The sequence below is a fragment of the Rhinatrema bivittatum genome, chromosome 7 (genome assembly GCF_901001135.1).
Source record: "Rhinatrema bivittatum chromosome 7, aRhiBiv1.1, whole genome shotgun sequence".
Classification (NCBI taxonomy): domain Eukaryota; kingdom Metazoa; phylum Chordata; class Amphibia; order Gymnophiona; family Rhinatrematidae; genus Rhinatrema; species Rhinatrema bivittatum.
The window spans coordinates 180,761,897-180,783,536 of record NC_042621.1 but is presented as its reverse complement, the minus strand read 5'-3'; the positions used below and the strand labels follow the sequence as shown (position 1 = coordinate 180,783,536).

The 21,640-nt window shown below is 44.5% G+C and overlaps 1 protein-coding gene across 1 annotated transcript in view; it reads left to right on the top strand.

Moving 5' to 3' along the window:
* The first annotated feature begins 489 nt into the window (after positions 1-489).
* Positions 490-21,640, top strand: part of LOC115095608 (sperm flagellar protein 1-like) — a 105,707-nt gene continuing 84,556 nt past the window's right edge. Inside the window, exons 1-2 of the mRNA XM_029609578.1 lie at positions 490-684; positions 8,259-8,370. Coding sequence (XP_029465438.1) covers positions 576-684; positions 8,259-8,370 — 221 coding nt within the window. The 5' untranslated portion in view covers positions 490-575. The remainder of the gene's footprint in view (positions 685-8,258; positions 8,371-21,640) is intronic.

The window sequence follows — 21,640 nt, the reverse complement described above, 5'->3', positions numbered from 1 at the left end:
GGACACCCAGACCTGGGAGCCCTAGCACCAACACCCCCAGGCCTTGTGATCTCTGACTCAGAGCTGGGGTCCCTGGCTTGGGGTCCTTGGACCCTGGAGTCCAGGGATCTCAGGTTGGTTATTATTTTTTTACTTACATTTATTTCCAACAGAGGTAAATTAAAAAAAAAAATTAACTTCACTTCAGACACTGAAGTAATGCTTCCTTAAAAAGTAATAAAAATTGAGATAATTTGGAATTTATTTTAGAGTTCACTTCTCTGCACTGGTAGTAATACCTAATGCAGTTATGAAAATTGTGCTAAAATTATCTCTTTTTTATAATTATTGTTTTGTCCTGCATAATGAGACCCAACTTTTACAAAAAGGTAAAGAATCCCTACAGATGAAATTCAAAAGCCTTTGCAGGAAAGTGCTCTCTAGATCTTTTGTCCCTTTCTGCTGCCCGTAGACAGTGAAATGAGGCAATCAGTTTCTAAGCAACCAGAAACAACATAACTCTTAATGTGCAAGGTGCGTCCTGCAAGGGAAAGCACACTCTAAACTTCATATCTGTGCGATACAAGTAAGGGAAGATGAATAGTGAACTGAACGAGGAAAACCTGCAGGAGCTTTACGCCTGGATCGACCAGATTCCGCTGAGCAGACAGAAGAGAAATATAGCAAGAGACTTCAGTGATGGAGGTACGGATATTGCATGCCACATAGCACTAAGAGGAGGCAGATGTCGTATGTTTCTCATTGAAATGCACTGCAGGGAAGCAATACATGGAAGGGAGATAGCTTTCCCCAGAACCGTACTATTTCAGCCCAGAAATGTATTCCAGTGTAATAAAAGACATATTTTGCAATTCCGTGATGGTGGGCCTTTTCAATGCAGATCACAAACAATGGCAATGTGTATATGATATGCAATATACTCAAAGCATCTCATCAAGTAAAATCATTCCCTTGAGGGTCATGTGGGAAAATCACATCAGCATATCGCAAACAGACCAAACAGCAGTCTCCTGTCCAGGTGGTTCCAGCTATGCTGTACTTTGGTGAGAATTCTAAGTAACTGACTACTGGGAGGACATGAGACACCTGACATAAGGGCCGATGCAATACTGTGCGCTGTGGCCAGAGCACGGCTTAACGCGCAATCGGACACACGTTTTGGACACGCGTCCATAACCCTCTTTGCAATACGGGACAATAGCGTGTCCAAAATGCGCGTAGCTAATAGCACTCATCACATGAAAAGTACATGTAGATGAGGCTGTTAGCTAATCCCCGTGATTCAAAAAATTTCCTGCACTATCAATGTGCCCATTGTAACACAGCAAATTGCCATGCTCAGTGCTCATTGGAAAAAAACAAAAAATTCCTGCTTTTCTGTGATTCCTCCTACTAGCATTGGTCGCGATACTAAGTAGGAGGAACCACAGAAAGTGAATCATGTAAAAAAAAAAAGGTCACGAAAAAAAATTTCTGGGCACCCAATACACCCACAATATACACGGTCCAGGCTGTGTATATCGTGGGTGTATATTGTGCCAGTAGCAGGAGAAAATGGATACTTGTACTGAGTGTCTATTTCCTAACCCGCTACTGACAGCCACCTTTCCTGGGTGCCCAATTCCAAGGAGACGCTAGAGATGCATAATTTCCCCTAGTGCCTCCTTGTTACCGTGGCAGCTCATTTTAATATTAAATTGTGCGCCCAGGAGAGGTGGATTTACGCACGTTAGGAGAGTGGGCCAATATTGCATCGGCCTGATAGGAAATGCAGTCAGATAGTCATCACCAAGGCTTGGCCTGACAGCAGCAACCAGCTGCAGTTTCTCTCTTGAAGTGAATCTTCACCTGCCCCCCAGCACAGGATGAGGAAATTCATGTTTCAGTTTATTCGGTGCAAATTAGTCATTTTTGTTTTATTGCCTACTTTCTGATGGGAAAGAAAGCTTATGAGATCCCTCTGTGTGAGGAGTTGGAAGAAGAGCTCCTGAAAGGAGTATTAGATTCTGAGGAGACCCAAGAGAGAAAGGAATTCTGCAGAGTCTTGGGTGAGTGCACCAGGGAGTCTTAGTACACCCAACTAAGGGAGAACGGTTTTCATGGAAATATCCACACTCATCCTGAGGGAGAAAAGCTTGCATGGGAAAATCCACTGATCAAACAATTCAATCAGAAGCTCATCAAACAGGAAATAGAAAGGAATGCAGAAGATATGCAATACCTAAAAGGAACTGAGACTTTATGTACAATGTGGTGCACGACCAACTGGTGTAGTATTGGACTTTGTGATTTTTCCTGCGAGGTGTTTCAATAAAGATTTTTATTTAAACAATAGTTTTTGGAGTGAAGATTGAATTTTTGGTGTGACTGACTAGTAGGGTTACCAACTGCCCGGTTTTGAACCGGATAGTCCAGTTTTTGTTCACCTGTACAGTGTCCAGTCAGAAGTACTGACCGGACACTAAAAATCTGTCTCCTGCAGCAGGCAACTCCTGCCCCCTACAGCTCTGCACCACTTCCTGTTTTCAAAACGGGGGAGGGGACTAAGATAGAACAAGCAGCATGAGAGAGGAACTGCAGCCCTGCCCAATCTCCTCTCCCGTGCTGTGATTGGCAGCTGTGGGGAGTGGGGTGGAACCTCACCTGAGCACACTCTCCTTGGCAGCTGCTCTGCCCCTCTTCTCCCACCTCCTCTCTCTACTGTGACTGGAAGCTGTAGGGAGAGGGGATGGGAACACAGCTCAATCTCTCCCTCCTCTGGGCTGCTCCAGCAGCACTTCCTGCATAATCTCAGGAATGCCTTAGAGAAGAGAAAAAGGCACAGAGGAGTAAAAAAAAAGACGGGCTGGAAGAGAAAAATAAGAGGATACAGGGAATGGAGAAGGGGGATGGAGGGGGATAGAGAGGGAGGTGCACAGGTTGGGTGAGAGAGCCAGAGGTGCCACATGAAAGGAAGGAAGAGGAGAGAGGGGGCACAGGGAATGAAGGAGGGAGAGACACAGAGGATAGCACAGGGGATGGAGAAAGGAGAGAGTCAATAGGGCACAAGAGAGATTAGAGTAGGAGCACAAGGGCCAAGGATGAAAAGACAGGAGGGCATAGAAGATGAGGGGAGAGAGAGGGGGCACAGGGACAAGAGAGGGGAGACAGGAAAAGAGACAAGGGAGGAGACCGGAGGGAGAGAGATGAGAGGCAGTGGAAGAGGAAAGAGAGACGGTCGAGGCACAAGGAATGGAGGGAAAAGAGAGGAGACAGGAGCAGGGGAAAATGCACATTTATGCTAATATCAGAAAGGGATGGGGCACCCCCTCCTCCCAGTCCTCAAGTGTCCAGTCATGGGCTATGAAAAAGTTGGTAACCCTAGTGACTGGTGTGCAGAGGAGCCCCAGAGAGTGACAAAACCCTGTCTTTTTTGCCTTGTGTTGGAACCCCAGGAGGACATGGGGACTTTCATGGTCTGTGGCCCTCCCCATGTGCACCAGTGCCCAAGAGCTGTTGTTTTAAATAACAATTTTATCCAATATATTGTCCTATTTCAGGCTATGATCTCAAACTGCTTTATGAAACAACACTTTCAGTATTGTCACTATCAAATTACAGTTAAGGGAGAAGCAATCCAAGTACATTTTGGCACTGGTTTGCTTTAAAATTTTATTCATACTTGGAATTTATTTATCCAAACTATTGTTTAAAAATGAAACATCATCTCGTATCACCTGTGGCAGGGGGTGACATTCCTCTAGCATTTTCACTTTCCCTTCCTTCTCCTCCCACACACATCTTGCCCCTGGCGAAATCCTCTTCCCTTCCATCTTTCCCCCACACCTATCTACTCCCTGGCATAATCCCTTCCCTCTCCCAGCCACCCTCCTAGCATAATCATCTTCCTTCCCTCCCCTCCCCTCACCCACCCCTCTATTCATCACCCCTGACATAATCATCTTACCTTCACTATCCCTCCCTGCATAATTATCTTATTTCCTTCCCTCATCCCTGGTGTTAGTATCTGTCCCTTCCCCCACCCCCAGTGCAATAATCGATTTTCTTCTCCACACCACCCCACCTCAGCCATCGGTCCTTCTCTTCCCCTCTCTCTCCAGCCCTTCCACCCCCCTGGCCGCACAATCGTCTATCCTCCACCCTTCCCTCCTGTTATTCCCTCAAGTTGGCAGGAGTTCACCAGCAGGAGCACTTCTCACTTGCTGCAGCTTCCTCTGTGGGCTTCCTTCTGAAGTCAAAACCGTGGGGGGTGCCCCTATTTTTGTGGGATCCTCTGGCCCCCATATGCTTCCCATTTCAAAGGGAAGCCAGCAGAGGAAGAGGCAGCAGCAGATAAAGAAGCCCTGCTCACCAATTCCTCCTGCCAGTGGAAAGAGGAGTTATTTATTTATTAAAGTATTCCTTTTCCGCGTAGAGTGAACCAGCCATGCTATTGCATAGGAAGGAGGATAGAAGCAAAGATATTGTTGCGAGCTGCGGCTCTGTCTTGCCCCTCCTCTTCTCACTGACAGCAGCTCCTCTGCCACAGCCCGGTGGCTCCACTCTACTCTCTGCATTTGTGGCACAGCTCCACTTCAGCTATAGTGCCAGCACACATTGTCAGAGATTGAGCCTCTTGGGGGATTCACTAAATCCCTAGAAGACCCTGATCGCATGCCAGTGTCTAACACAATCACAGATTTAGTTTCTGGGTTTTAACAATTGCCTAAATTGATGACAGTTTTAAATTTTGTATTGATTTTTTGTAAATTGTAAAAATGTGATTGTGTAATGCAATCCAGATGAGAAGAGGTGTTGGAAAATATGTCTGGCAATAAGTACAATTAAAACAAGAAGCTCCTCGCAGAACTAAAGGAGCCTACTTTCCAGGACATGAAAATGCGCACATTCACAGAGATATGTGGATCAGAAAAAACTCCACCCTTGTTTTCATGGCCCTCTAACCCCTAATATGGATAGGACACTAAACACAAACATTCAGGCCGATACAGTACAGTGCGCTCCAACAGAGCGCACTGTTATCCTGCCCTTGGATGCGCGTTTTCCCTTACCCCTTATTCAGTAGGGGGCGGAAAACGCGCGTCTAACCCGCGGCACCTAATAGCGCCCTCAACACGCAAATGCATGTTGATGGCCCTATTAGGTATGCGCGCGGGATACAGTAAGTAAAATGTGCAGCCAAGCCGCACATTTTACTCTAAGAAATTAGCGCCTACCTTTCTGCCGGCACCAGGAAAGTGCACAGAAAAGCAGTAAAAACTGCTTTTCTGTGCACCCTCCGACTTAATATCATAGTGATATTAAGTTGGAGGTCCCGAAGGGTGTAAAAAGTAAGAAAAAAAATTAAATTGGGCCGGCGGCTGTTGGGCCGAAAACCGGAAGCTCAATTTTGCCAGCGGTCCAGTTTCCGAGCCCGTGGCTGTCAGCGGGCTCGAGAAACCGACGCCAGCAAAATTGAGCATTGGCTGTCAAACCCGCTGACAGCCGCCGCTCCGGGTCAAAAGGAGGCGCTAGGGATGCGCTAGTGTCCCTAGCGCCTCCTTTTGCCCGTTTCTACCGCACCACCTAATTTGAATACTGAATCACGCGCACCAGCGAGTGGCCGGTGCGCACGCCGGGAGAGCGGGCGTTCGTCCGCTCTCCTGCGTTTTTACTGAATCGGCCCAATTGTTAGGGGACACACACACACACCCACAGCGATCTCATATTTTTTTTATTTCCCATCAGAAAGCAGGCTAATAAAATAAAATGACCATATAATTTGAAATATAAATGTTTCTCATCCATCTGTATTGGGATGAACATCGGGCCTAGTTTTTAAAAGGGCTATTTCCACATTTTTGGTTACAAAATATTTTTTATATATCCTGCAAAATAAATTTGCAAGCCTAATATATTTAATGGGGCGTTCAGATTTATTCTCTTATGCAGTGGCATACTATGGTGTGAGGGGACAGTCCATCCCAGGTGACCGCCAGGAGGGGCGTGCCATGGGTAGGGATGTGTGGGTGTGTGAGAGTGAGAGCCCATATGCATGTGTGGGAATAAGTGTGTGTGAGTGAGAGCCTGTATGCATGTATGAGTGAGTGTGTGTCTGTTAGTGAGAGTCTGTGTGCATGTGTGAATATGTGTGCGAGGTGAATATGAGAACCTGTGTGTATGTGAGAGTGTGTTTGTGTATGTGTAAGAGAGAGAGAGAATAAGTTTATATGGGCCCCTCCCCTAATCCACAACAATCTTAGGGTGACTGTAAATCAAAAGATCCCAAGTATAGAGAGCGGAGGATTTTTTTATTCTTCTTAGATTTAACTGTTGGATATTATTTGATGTGCCTATTCTTTTGAAATATTTAATTGGTTTTTGAGAACTTTAAAAAAATATTTGTTTATTGAATGATGTTATGTTCATCAGCTGTTTTGAAATATTTATTCTTTCTGTTAGTATAGTTTTACTATTATGATTGATATATTATATTTCTTGATTTTATTATTGTTTTATGAGGAATGATGGTGTTTCTGTTTTTCCATTGTTGCACTGCATACAGAGTATGGCTTCTTGAGGTCTCCAGTTCAGTTTTTGTCTACACATTTCTGTTTATACTTTATTCTGTTTTTGGTTTGGGTCTATCTGTGAGGTGTGAGATGTGAGGTGAGGTTTTCTTCTGACATATAGTTTCTATGTAGGGATCTATAGCAATCTGGTTTATTCTGTTTTCCTAATAGGAGGTGTATTGGTGTTTTAGTGCCTGATGTAATATTTATAGTGTTGCCTTTTCTTAGGTAGGGTTGTTACTGTTTGCGAGTGCTGCCATTTAGTGCTATCTTGGTATGGGAGGTTTACTATTTTGTAATTGTTTACTAATGGCTTTCTGAGGGTCAAGCCCACTCAAGTGCCCTTTCAATAAGCCTAATATAAGGGGTCTAAGTGTCTTTTTTTGCAGGATTTTCGAGTTGGCACCACAGCAGTGCATGTAAAAATCATTTATATGTTGTTGTGATATTTTTACTTTAGAAGTCTAGGAATATCCTTTTTCATGTAAAATCTGATTACAACTGCAACAGTTTTTAATTTGTGTGTGGTGAGGACTGGGAGGAAGGGATGCAAAGCTGTAAAGTTCGCTTAGTGCACTTAATACCTTGCACCACACACATACCCCCACCATTTACCCATTTCCCACTTCTCCAGGGCTCAAATGCTGGGCAAACATTGGAGGCAGGTGGTAGGGTTCCTGGGAGCGTGGCAGGGTTGCCAGCTTCCTAGAACTATTAAATATTATCTGCCAATCTTCTGGGACTTTTGTCCCCTGCTTCCCCTCTTCTGCAGCAGAGGGTGCAAGGAGTGAGTGAACTAGGGATCGCTGTAGGGTGGAGAAATGAACCATGGGAGGGAGGAGTGTCAAATACGTTAGGTACACCACTGCTCTTAACATAGCTTTGCAAGTTGCTTACTCTGCCTCAACTGCTGCTCCTAGCTTTCCTCTTACTATTTGACTCCTATCCCTGTTCTCGCCCCTTGGGCAAGGCAGAAGGTCTGGCCTTCTTTCTACTTTTTTCTTGCTCTTTTCCCTCTGGGCAGCTCTATATGTCCACTTCAAACTCCTACAGCTAGTACTTGATTCTCATATGGGAAATATGCACCAAGACAATCTCATAATCAATTAAGCTTTTTCCAAAGTGTCTCCCCAACTGTGGGTTAGATGTAACATAATGCATTTCTAAATCTAGAATGTATTATTAAGACTCTAAGGGGTCCATATTCAGGGGCATTTAGCCAGATAATTTATGAGTTACCCAGCTAAATGCTGATTTTTAAATATTTTGGCACTTATCTGGCTAAACTTTAGCTGGATAACGTAAGGGCATTCTGGGGTGTTTCTGGGCAGAGTTAGGTTAGCCAGATATTTATAGTTAATCAGATTACATATCTGGCTAACTCTGTAATACTATCAAGCAGCCCTAAATCTTTAAGACAGCCATCTATTTCCAATGATGTGGCTACACCACTGAATATCCCTCCAAAGTTAGCTGGATAAGTTTATCTGACTAGCTTTGCATTCCAGCCAGTGACTGAATATGGACCTCAGTGAATATAAGAAATGCTGTGTTGGGACAGGCTAATGTCCATTGAGCCTAGCTTCCTGTCTCTGATAATGGCCATCCAAGTCACAAGTACCTGACAGATCTCATAAGTACTGAAGTTTTCTTTTTTTTTTTTTTTTTTAAATTATTCCACATAACAAGTCTGTATATTTTTTTAAGTGATGGTTGCAGAGGTCGTGAAGCATTTTCTACCTAAATTCGTAGAAATGCACAATTATATACCAGCAAACTCTACACAGCAGAAACTGAGCAACTGGGGGATTCTGAACAGGTAAGCAATGAACTGTCCGTTGCATCAATGTTTATTCATTTGACAGAATTATTTACCATGTTCAATAAAGATCAATTATTTCTTGGATCTAAAGAACAGATTTCCTAATTAAATGCAGGTTGTTGTGGCAATTAATGTGAGATGCAAACAAGATTCCTCCAGGCTGACATGGAGACAGGGCTGTACTTCATTGAGTATTGTGGTCACTCAGTGACTTTGTGTGCAGTTTAGAGAAACTGCCCAAAATGAGTTACAGAATACAGTATAACAAAAGAATACATGTATAAATAAGCCAATTTGTGCTTACGTACAAATAAAAACATAAATTAATTACAAAATACCAAAAAAGAAATTTATTTATTTATTTGAAGCTTTTTATATACCGAGGTTTAGCGCATGCCTTCACCCCGGTTTACATTGAAACGAAACAATGATACATAGAACAAGTAGTGAAACAAAAGTATATATAACAGGTCATGGAGCAGGTTGTAACAGGAAATAACTAAAATAGTTTAAGCCAAATAACTAAAATGAAAATAGAAACGAAAAACGAGGAAGGTATATACAATAGAGGGGGAGGCAGTGGGAGGAGGAAGGGGTAAATATCTGCGGAAAAGAGAAGAGGGGAGAAGTAGGTGGAGGCTTAAGGCATCATAATTGTAATTTGCTTAAGTCATCATTGAAAGTCTGGCTGAAGATCCAGGTTTTCAGTTCTTTTTTGAATGCTTTATTATCGATGATATTGGTTAGGTAGTATGGTAGGGCATTCCAGAGTTTTGGCCCAGCTATGGAGAGAGCTCTATTTCTGGTGTTCGTAAGCTTTGCCATGGGATATGTGGGAAATGGGAAATGAATTCACATGCTAACCAAGGATTTTACCAGCCTTCCTACCATATCATATTACTGACCCATAATAAAGAACACTGTCACTGCCTAGAAGAGCGTGCTTAGGGATAAAGTTTGCATGTAGAAAGCACCCCCAGACTGTTTAGCCTGGATTTATACTCATAAGTCCGCTTTGACAATTAGCGTGTAACACAGAACTCAGCATAGAATCTGCACCCACATTTACTCCTGCTTGTTACTCCTGCTGTGCCCCAACTCCCCTCTTACCCCCCACTTCTGGGAACACCTCTTTCCTGTACACATGGAATCACTTCTGTGGGTACTTTTACGTGCACAATCCCCGGGGCAGGGTTCTAAAAGCCCATTTATGCACAAAAACCATATTTTATGCACAGAAATGTTTTTGAAAACCTCCTCTAGAGGTACTTAGGTGGTAATAAGAGGCATGATATCAAGGAAAGGAGCTGCAGTTTACAGAAAACTCTGGCTGTATATAACTGGTGCTGTCAATTAGCTCAGTTTTGCCTTTAGAATATTACTGTATTTTTTTTTTTTAACTTTTCCTTTATTGTAGATTTTCAGGCATACAATACGAAACAAGTTGACCAGGTACATCATGTTTGTAACAGTTGTAGCCCTCTGTGCTGTGACGTAGTTGATGCAGCCTAGTAGACGAGCATACTAGCCCACACCCACAGCGGGTGGACATACCTTTGGCTGGGACTGAGCTGAACTTCACCTGTCCTAGCCCCGTTCCCTGCAGGTTGAGCCCTTGGGTTTCAGGGGTCAGCAGGACTTAAGCGATAGTATCCAAGGACGGTCAGAGATAGAATGTTCCAAGATGGGCTGAGGTCAGGGCAGGTAGTAATCAGACAGGCACCAAGTAAAGGCCAAGGGTCAGGAGCAGGCAGACAGCAAGAAATAGTCAGTGACCATAGCAAGGGTCAATGCTAGCGGCAGGTATGAGCGAGGTCTGGGTCCAAGCAGCAGGTCAAAACCACACAGGCAAGAGGAGGACCAGGATGGGGCAAGGCAGCAAGCAGAACGAGGCTGGGCTGTGCAGGCAAGTCTGGGACAAGGCAGGCTGGATCAGGAACAAGGCAGGCAAGATCTGGAACTAGCAACATGCACTGCAAGGTTGCAGGAGGACCTGTTGCTGAAGCAGTGTGCTGGTATCACAGCTGGATTTAAATACCCAGCCACATGATGTCATCCATAGGCACTGGCAAGAAGAGTTCCTGCCAAGGGGCCAATAAATACAGGTGCCACCTTTGTGCCTGCATGCCTAAGGAGCCGAGGTGGAGATGGCATGGCGGCATCCTTGCCACAGGTGAGTCATTGCGATGGGCAATGAGTATGGCCGGTCACGGGACATCCCACAGTTGAATGAAAACATTACAGTTTTCCATAGCAAGTATCCAGTAATATATATTTGCAGCCCAACACCCCGTCATATGTCATATGCCCAATATTTGCTAATAGTACAGAACAAGTGGCCTAATATATCATAGTCCAAAGTGGAAAAGGGAAAACAAATGTACTGCATGCACATAGAAATTTAACTATAACAACCCCAGATAACAATCATATTGGATCTACCCCTTTAAATACAGTAGATCTAAGCAGCTCAATATCAGCAGTGTAGACTAGGATTATATTTCCAAAAAGAGGCAAATGGAAATTGGTTGCCAATAATAGCTGAAAGACCAGACTTCTTTTAAGCTTAGGAACCAATGAGCCCTCCCAATGTACCAGCAGCCTGTTGCGGATGTGGACCCTTAGGCTGAGAAGGGGTTCATGCAACGTACAGGGAGGGAGGACCTGCAGTTCCCCCACCATCAGCAGGTGGACCGGGACAAGGCAGAGGCCCAACTGGAGCTTCACCTTTACCAACCCATGTTCCCCTCGGGTTGAGCCCTTGGGTGCTGGGGCCAGCAGGTGTAAGTAAGGGTTGGAAGCTGATACCCAGGTGAGTTTCTGCGTGTCGAGTGGCTCTCTCGGACTCTCTCCTGGAAGCGCCTATTTTCCCTGTGATAGTCAATGAGCACTTCCAGTGAGTAGGAAACACCCGAGCAGCAAGCTCGTCCTTAATCTTAGGTGGAAAGCCTTCAAAAAATAGCAAACAAGATGTCTCCCTGCCTCTTTAACTCAGAGACCAGAGTCCTGAATTCCATGGCATACTCCGCTAAGTTTTAAGGCCCTTGGCGTAGCTGTAGTAAGTCCAAGGCCATTGATGATTCCCATCCTGGTTCTTCAAATGTGGCATGGAATTGATCGATTAAATTGCAGAGATCAAGGAAAATAGGGTCTCCTCTCTCCAGAGAGGGAAGGCCCAGGCATGTTTTGCTCCTCTAACAGCGAAAGAATATATGTAGTTGGGTTTGATCATCCCGGAATAGTGGGGCCTGCAAAACTGAAAGTCGTATATGGCGAAGGCTGTGGCCAGCTGCCCCCCCCCCCCCCCCCCCCCCCCCCCCCCCCCCCAATTCTCAAGTTTGCTCCTTGGCAACCCTAGGGCTAAGCTCAGTAAAGCAAAAAATAAAATAAAATAAAATATATATATATATATTAAATACTACAGAGAAGGAGTGTCTTTTTTGTAGGGATTCCTCCTCTCTCTGGTCTCTGTACCTGGTGTACCGATCAGACATCCGTTCCCATTTCCAGGGGAGCTAAGGGAATGTGGGCAGCCTGGCAGGTTGATCATCCTTTTTGCCTAGGCCCCGCACTCAGGCTTCTTTCTTGTTCACTGCTTGGTAGGCCGTGGTGGTTTTTTTGCACATTTTTTCTGAGCATTAGGTTGCCATTTTTAGGTCCGTGTTCATGCGAGTGTGTCCGCCTGTGCATCCAGTTGTGCGTTCAGTTTGGGCGCCTAGTTGGACGCTTAATTGGGTGCCTGGTTGGACATCTAGTTGATAAGGGTGTATATCTGAGCAACACATGCGTTTATTTATATGCACAAGCTGAGCAGTGGATGCTCAGTTTTTGGGCACTCCTCGAAGCACAAGGTTGCGCACCTAAAATTTGGACGCCTAGTATTTTGCAGCGCGGATACAGCTGGACGCACACTTCTCAGTTGCCTGTTTGTGCGTACTGATAGACTGATGGCACCTATAGCTAAGAAACCTAACTGCCTTACCCTCTGTGCTGCTTGTCATATTTGGGCACCTCAGCCTGGATTTCCATAAGAACATAAGAAAATGCCATACTGGGTCAGACCAAGGGTTCATCAAGCCCAGCATCCTGCTTCCAACAGTGGCCAATCCAGGCCACAAGAACTTGGCAAGTACCCAAAAACTAAGTCTATTCCATGTTACCATTGCTAATGGCAGTGGCTATTCTCTAGGTGAACTTAATAGCAGGTAATGGACTTCTCCAAGAACTTATCCAATCCTTTTTTAAACACAGCTATACTAACTGCACTAACCACATCCTCTGGCAACAAATTCCAGAGATTAATTGTGTGTTGAGTAAAAAAGAACTTTCTCCGATTAGTTTTAAATGTGCCCCATGCTAACTTCATGGAGTGCCCCCTAGTCTTTCTACTATCCGAAAGAGTAAATAACCGATTCACATCTACCCGTTCTAGACCTCTCATGATTTTAAACACCTCTATCATATCCCCCCTCCAAGCTGAAAAGTCCTAACCTCTTTAGTATTTCCTCATAGGGGAGCTGTTCCATTCCCCTTATCATTTTGGTAGCCCTTCTCTGTACCTTCTCCATCGCAATTATATCTTTTTTGAGATGCGGCGACCAGAATTGTACACAGTATTCAAGGTGTATCTCACCATGGAGCGATACAGAGGCATTATGACATTTTCCGTTTTATTCACCATTCCCTTTCTAATAATTCCCAACATTCTGTTTGCTTTTTTGACTGCTGCAGCACACTGAACTGACGATTTCAATGTGTTATCCACTATGACACCTAGATCTCTTTCTTGGGTTGTAGCACCTAATATGGAACCCAACATTGTGTAATTATAGCATGGGTTATTTTTCCCTATATGCATCACCTTGCACTTATCCACATTAAATTTCATCTGCCATTTGGATGCCCAATTTTCCAGTCTCACAAGGTTTTCCTGCAATTTATCACAATCTGCTTGTGATTTAACTACTCTGAACAATTTTGTGTCATCTGCAAATTTGTCATCTGCAAATTTGATTAGCTCACTCGTCGTATTTCTTTCCAGATCATTTATAAATATATTGAAAAGTAAGGGTCCCAATACAGATCCCTGAGGCACTCCACTGTCACTCCCTTCCACTGAGAAAAATTGTCCATTTAATCCTACTCTCTGTTTCCTGTCTTTTAGCCAGTTTGCAATCCACGAAAGGACATCGCCACCTATCCCATGACTTTTTACTTTTCCTAGAAGCCTCTCATGATGGAACTTTGTCAAACGCCTTCTGAAAATCCAAGTATACTATATCTACCGGTTCACCTTTATCCACATGTTTATTAACTCCTTCAAAAAAGTGAAGCAGATTTGTGAGGCAAGACTTGCCCTGGGTAAAGCCATGCTGACTTTGTTCCATTAAACCATGTCTTTCTATATGTTCTGTGATTTTGATGTTTAGAACACTTTCCACTATTTTTCCTGGCACTGAAGTCAGGCTAACCGGTCTGTAGTTTCCCGGATCGCCCCTGGAGCCCTTTTTAAATATTGGGGTTACATTTGCTATCCTCCAGTCTTCAGGTACAATGGATGATTTTAATGATAAGTTACAAATTTTTACTAATAGGTCTGAAATTTCATTTTTTAGTTCCTTCAGAACTCTGGGGTGTATACCATCCGGTCTGGGTGATTTACTACGCCCTCTAACTCGTGTCAGCACTGCTCAGGGGGAATTGCCTTTGTCTGATTTTACTAAGCCCAGGTCTTCCCAGCCTGATGCGGGTCTGGGTAAAGGCATGCCAGATGGGTTGCCTGACTTTGGAGCTCCCCTATCTGGTTTGTCAGCGGGGGAAGGTAATTCAGTGGGCACAGAACAGGTGCCTCCTGGGTTTGGTATGAATCCCTCTGTCTTTTCTTGGGTGGAATTTTTTTCAAGGATTGCAGTCTTTTCTTCAGGCTCAGTCCTCAGCTCTGACCAATCTTACCAAGTCAGAGTCGCAGGTGGTGAAATCCCACACATCTAGTGCTGCGGGTAAGCATCGGAATACATCTAGATCGACACCTGGTCTTCCCGATAGGAATCCGGTTGGCATGGATGATGAAGCTGATCCCCACTCCCTGGAGGATGGGGAAATTCCACTGAGATTGGAACCGTATAGAACTATGTTGCAGTTCTTTCATAGAGATGAGTTGCCAGCTCTGAATTCCCAGACATTGAAAATACTGGGAGTACCTGGGGCTAAATCCATGTCTGAACCAAAGAAAGATCCATTTTGACCTCTTTGCATAAAGCCTCATGTTTTTTCCTTATAATAGAGGCCATTCAAGAATTGATTAATCTTGAGTGGAGCGCCCCTGAAGCGAATTTTAAAGGGGGACAAGTCTTGGAGGGACTGTACCCCATGGAGAGAGCAATTGCACTTTCTGAAAGTGGATGTGCTTGTGCATGCTATCACCAAGCTAACTACTATTCCCATAGAGGGAGGAGTTGCCTTGAAGGATGCACATGATAGAAGAATTGAGGCCATCCTTAAGCAGGCATTTGAAGTAATAGTAATGACTTTGCAGATAGCTTCTTGCTGTTTCCTGATGGCTCACTCTTGTTTACTTATCTCTCAGGAAGGCAATGAATCTGGTGTAAATACCAGGGCAGTAATGGAACCAGCAGCCTCTTTTTGGCAGATGTGAGCTGCGATTTGCTCCATACCTAAGCCAGAGGGGTGGCTTAGGTGGTAGTGGCCAGGCATCTGTTATGTCTGAGAAATTAGTCGGCCAATGCAACCTCCAAGTCTAACCTTACGAAGTTTCCCTTTAAAGGCTTGATCTTGTTTGGAAGCAAGTTGGAGAAAATGGCCAATAAATGGGGCAAGTTCTAGGTTCCTCAATTGCCAGAGGATAAGAGGCAGATGCCGTGTTCCTTTAGCATGAGAGGTCGTACTAAGGAATCCAAGCATTTTCAACCCTACCGAGGAGCAGCTTTTTTAGAGCACTTGGCCTTTCAGTAGGTCTCAATCCTCTTGTCCCAGACAGCCCAGAGGGGTGCAGGCTCGGGTAGCAGAACTTTCCAAGCCTCTCAATGAAAGTGTGCCAACCATCCCTGGGAACAGAAGACAGGGAGGTCGCCCTCTCTCTCTTTATCAGAGGTGGATGAAATCACGTCAGACCAGTGGGTCCTGGAGGTGATATGAGATGGATATGTGCTGGAGTTTTCAATGTTCCTCGGAATGTATTCATGGTTGTCTCCCTGACACTCCCCGCAGAAGAGGCAAGCAATGGAGGGTACATTGTCAAAGGGTCTTCAGTCTGAGGGCTGTGATTCCAGTGCCTGTGTCTCAGGAAAATATGGGCTGATATTCCATTTATTTCACTGTGCCCAAAAAGGAGGATTATTTTTACCCCTACCTAGATCTCAAGGGAGTCAACCGACATTTGCGGATGTCTCGTTTTTGCATGGAAATCTTGCGTTCATTGATAATTACCATGCATTCCTGGGAGTTTCTGATGTCCGTGTATTTGTCCGAGGCTTACCTGCATAACCCCATCTGGCTAGAGCATCAATGATTTCTTGTGCTTTGCAGTTTTGGGACATCATTATCAGTTTTGAGTGCTACCTTTTGGTTTGGCCACCACGCCCAGACCTTTTTCCAAGATTATGGTCATGGTGGTGCAGAGTTGAGAAAAGACGGGATTCTGGTCCACTCATACTGACAATTGAGCTGATTCAGTACAAGACTCTGGAAGAGAGCCTCCTGGTATGGCACAAGGTGATCTCCTTGTTACAAGAACTTGGTTGGGTGATAACCCTGGCCAAGAGCAGTATTCAGCCTTCCTAATCGTTAGAGTATCTCAGTGTTCGGTTTGACATGAAACAGGGCAGGGTGTTCCTGCTGGAGGGTTGTATTCAGAAGTTGATGATTCAGGTATGTCTATTGATGAACACAATACGCCCGACAGTGTGGTCCTATCTAAATGTGCCCGGATTGATGGTGGCAACCCTGGAGGTGGTGCCATGGGCAAGGGCGCATATGCATCCTCTTCAGCGCACTTTGCTGACTCGTTGGAGCCCACAATCTCAGGACTATTCGATTCAGCGTCATCTGACAATGGAGGTATGTACACACTTGGAGTGGAGGTTAACAGAGGATCATCTGAGAAAGGGGGTTTCCCTAACCTCACCGGACTGGCTAGTACTCATGACAGATGCAAGCCTCCAGGGTTGGGGAGCTCACTGTCAGGAGCTGACAGCGTAAGGGTGCTGGAGTGTAGAAGAGTCTCTATGGAGTCTCAATTGGCTGGAAGCCTGTGTGGTCCAGATGGCATGCTTGAGGTTCACCGATTGATTGCAGGGTTGAGCAGTCTGAATAATGTCAGACAATGCAATGACAATGGCTTACATCAATCAGCAGGGAGGAACCAAGAGCCAGCAAGTGTCGCAGGAAAAAGCCTATCTTATGGAATGGACAGAAGTGCATCTTCAGGAGAACTCAGCCTCACACATTGCAGGAAAAGACAGCGTCTGGATCCTGGAGAATGGGAATTGTCAAATGAGGCATTTCAGCTAATAATGGACCACTGGTGCCTTCCATTTCTGGACATACTAGTGACTTTTTGCACTGCAAAGATTCCTTGTTTCTTTAGTTGCAGGAGAGATCCAAAGTCCTTGGGCATTGATGCCCTCGTACAGGAGTGACTGGAGGGCGAGCTGCTGTATGCCTTTCCCCCATGGCCCATATTGGGCAGGGTGATTCGAAAGATTGAGCTTCACAGGGGGCTGGTGCTTCTGGTGGCTCTAGATTGGCCCAGAAGACCATGGTATGCAGATCTGCAAAGACTCCTTGTGGAATCTCTCTTTCGGCGTCCAGCACTCAGGGATTTGCTGCGGCAGGGGCCTGTTATTCACGAAGATCCAACTCGAATTTGTCTTACAGTATGGCCCTTGAGAGGGCTCACTTGCTGATGGGTGGATATTCTACTGCAGTGATTGTCACCTTGCTGCAAGCGAGAAAGTTCTCCACTTCCTTAGCCGATGTGCGGGTTTGGTGACTGAAGCTTGGTGTAAAGATCGAGGGGTTGTTCCTCATTCGGTTAAGATCCTGCTTATTTGGAATTTTTGCAGGATGGATTGAATAAACATTGGCCCTTAATTCCTTAAAGGTACAGATAGTGTCTCTTGCTTGTTTCAGGGGTCAGATGAATGGTGGACCCTTGTCAGCTCATCCAGATGTGGCCCATTTCTTGAAAGGAGTGAAACATTTTCTCCTCCATTGCGGTTACCGGTACCCTTGTGGAGTCTTAATCTAGTTTTGGATTTTTTAGTAGGCCCTACCTTGAAAATGTTTCTTGTGGCAATTTGTTCTGTATGTTGAGTATCCAAGCTGCAGGCCTTGTCTTGCCAGGAGCCGTTCCTTCGAGTGACTCTGGGGGCGATACAGCTGCATACTGTTCCTTCCTTTTTGCCAAAAGTGGTCTCTGGTTTTCACTTGAATCAATCCATTTCCCTGCCATCTCTGGATAGGGATAGAGATGCAGAAGAATATTGTCTGTTGCATCCTTTGGATGTCAAGAGACATATTGTGAGGTATCTGGAGGTTTCTAAACCTCTCAGGAAGACGGATTACCTGTTTGTCCTCCACTTTGGAAGTAAACAGGGTGAGCCAGCTTTGCGGGCTACAATAGCTTGCTGGATTAAGGAGGTAATCGAGCCGTGTATGTGGATGCTGAGTAATTGTTGCCTAGACAGATTAGGGCTCATTCCACTAGGGCTCAGGCGGTGTTCATAGGCGAACGTTAGATTGTTGTCTCCCATTGACATTTGCCGAGCTGAGAAGTGGTCCTCCTTACACAACTTTTCCAGGTATTATCATCTGGATGTCCAGGCCTGGAAGGACACAGCCTTTGCATATGTAGTTTTGACTGGACAGCGGTCAACCTCCCGCCCTGTTCGGGAGTAGCTTTGGTATATCCTGCTGGTACATCCCACTTGACTGGATCCACCTGTCTAAACGCTAAGAAATGAGAAATTACTACTTACCTGATAATTTCCTTTTCTTTAGTGTAGACAGGTGGATCCAGCTTACCGCCGGCAGGTTGTGCTATTGTCCTCCTGCGAGGCTGCATGTTTCCAGGGGCTACTGGTAAGTGTTAATCCAGTCCCTAGACTAGTGCGAATATATTCTTTGAGCTCAGTGTTTCCTGTTGGCTGAATATTGGAATGTTTATCTGTTAGTAATCAAATTTGTTAGTCTGTCCACAGTTGTATTTTGCAGAGAATACTGGCAGTCTGATGTCATTGAGGGGTATATATACTGTGATGTCAGCTTTGCTCCATCTCTATCTGCTGGTAAAGGTGCATAACCCACTTGTTCTGGATCCACCTGTCTATATTAAAGAAAAGGAAATTATCAGGCAAGTAGTAATTTCTAATTCAGTGGCATGGTTATGCCACTAAATATACCTGAATAAATCAAAGTTTTCTGATAACCTTAAGACTGTATCATGGTATGACCAGAATTAGCTGGATATCTTACCTGGGTAACACTGAATATCAGAGTTACCCAGCTAAGTTATCTAGCTAAATATGGTCCCTCCTGAAATATTCCCAAAACACCTCCAATTTATCTGGATAAGTTATATCTGGCCAAAAACTTACCTGGATAAGTCATATCCATTCACAATGATGGTAAATTTAAAAACTATAATTTGTCCAGCTAAGTCTCTAACTTAGGTGCTCATTCCCAAAGTTATGTTAGGCTATTTACCATGTGATAAATGCTGTTTATAACACGATAAGTGACCTGATGTGGGGATAATGTGAGGTATTTCAAATACTTTGCATTAATCTGGCCTTGGCATCATGATTATTTAAATGAGCTGACAGCTCATAAATATCCTAAATGATGAAAATCAAATAATGCAGCATACTGAAAAAATTGCAAGCTGCGTCATTTGATAGTCATAGCTAACTTCCCCCAGAAGCATGTGGAAGTGAACGTATAGCCAAATGTTCCTGGGGTCCTGTTTTAAAGGGGCCAACAGCCCTGAATAAGACCCCCCTGCCCTCCAAAAGTAGCTAAAAACCACAGGAATCTATGTGAGGTGGCCATTTTTCAAAAATAAAAAAGTTTAAAAGTCATTACCAGGTCCTAACCCCTAACCCCTAACCCCTCTTTTTCAATCAAAAGGTCTAGCCCCTGGAGACTGGTGACCCTACTGAAGGCCATCTCTTATTTACCCCCCCCCCATAAAAATGAGTCCTTATTGGTCCAGTGGGGGCCCGGAATGCGTAGGAGGCGCTCTGGGCCCCCACTGGACCACCAGGAGTTTCGTGAGTAAAGAGGAGAGAGTGCAGGGAGGAGGTCCTGGCTTTCAGAGGCTGGATTTTTGGATTGAAGGAGAGGGGTTGGGGGACTGGGCCTGGCAGCAACTTTTCAAAGTTATGATTTTATTTTTGAACAATGGCCATCTCCAAGTGTGACGTTATAGGAGGTCTGTGCAGACTCCTCGTGATTTTGGTTACTTTTATGGGGGGGGGGGGCCTTATTCAGGGCCATTGATGCCTTTAAGCAGTGGCAGCCCCACAGTTCCCAGGGCTGCCATCACTTATTGTAAAGGGGGCATTTACCACTGTGGTATCTTTCCTCGCAATATTTTACCGTGGAGAAAATTACCATGGTAATTACAAGGCGGCAGGGTCATTTACCGTGGCTTTGTGACTCCCTCAGTATATCTAGACAAGCCTTCTCAATATGGACCTCTATCTAACTAAGATGGCGGGAGCCATTTTATTTACTAGTGATGTCATCAATGCACACATTAAGGGGGCAATTTTGAATATTCCACATTGCTACAAAGTATGTGAGGGCTTTTGTACCCAAAGATCTTGTAACTAATTTTCAAAGAAACTGCAGTGCTAGCGTACCTGTGAAAATTGCCTACAAGGTCTTTAGGTACAAAGTACTTGCAGACTTTTCACTTTCAAAATCTGCAGGCAGAAAAATGACTGCAAAACAACATGCAGAGATCTGAAAATCAAATTCATACGCATTGTTCCTTACCTTGCCTTGTTCCCACCCCTAGAAACAAGCCCTTTTGATGCACCTATAAGTAAACACATTGTGAAAAAAGCGAAGTAAGGTAAAACATATGGTAAACAAATTGGCTCTTTCTGTGATTGATGGGAAGTATATTTAAGCATAAAATCGTGAAAAAAGGAAATAATATTTGTTTGCATAGCTATATTGTTACTAACTTTCATAACACATGTGATTACAGTCTGATTAGATAATGGGCCTTGTTGAATATAAAAGCCTGGCTTTATTAAGTGACTACTAGAACTCTTGCACTCTTTTATTATTATGTTCATGTTCTCTTACGTCAATATATCTGCTAAGCAGGATGGAGAAATCCCAAGCACTGGGTTGCCCAGATCCATAAAATTTTGTGCCTGCTACTGTGCAGAAGAGCCAAATCCGAACAGACAAGTGAAGAATTGCCGAGGCTAGATAGAGGTGTATTGGCAGTTTGGGTGAAAAGAGAAGGGGTGGCTGGGGCCAGGAGAAGGAGCAGCCCACAAGGGTCATAAAGAGGGCAATGGCCACTGGGGCAGGAGAAGGAAGGACTGGTACAGGGAAGAGTAGCGACTGCCACTGGAAGGAGAAATGGCTGCCAGGGCCAAAGGAGAAGGGGCTGGAGCCAGGTGGAGCCGTAACAGCCAAGGCCAGGAGCAACCTTGGCTACAAAGCAAGGGGAGAAGTAGGAGGGGAAAAAGTTGAGAGGGCAAGGAGAGAGCAAAAAACCAAAATAAGAAAACAAAAACAACAAAGGGTTTAAAAAAGCTATAAAGAATATTTCCCCTGGCTCCTAAGAATTTTGGCTGAAACCTACATTTTCTAAAAGCTTTTCCTCCTCTGATAAAAGCATAACTAGTTCAGCTCTTGCCCTTCACCTTTTCTTGGTTTTTAATGCATAGATGTAGTCATTGAAAGATAGCCCAATACGATTTTCCCAAATTATTCTTTAACCCACATCCCCCCACCACTTCACCCACATGAAAGACAAATGCTCTTGCATCCAGATGTTAGTCTGCCTCAGTGACTGTAAAATCTGAGTCAGCATGCCTCATCAGAGCATTTATGTGGTTAATTCTTTTCATAGCATTCAAGCTGTGTCCTCGGAACAGACCGAGAGTATAGTGCTTGTAACTGGTGTTTGCAGCCTTAAGGCAGTATTCGGCTCTCTGACCTCCGTGATGAATACAGAAATTATTGAAAATGATTACAATGTTCTAGCTCGAATTTGTGA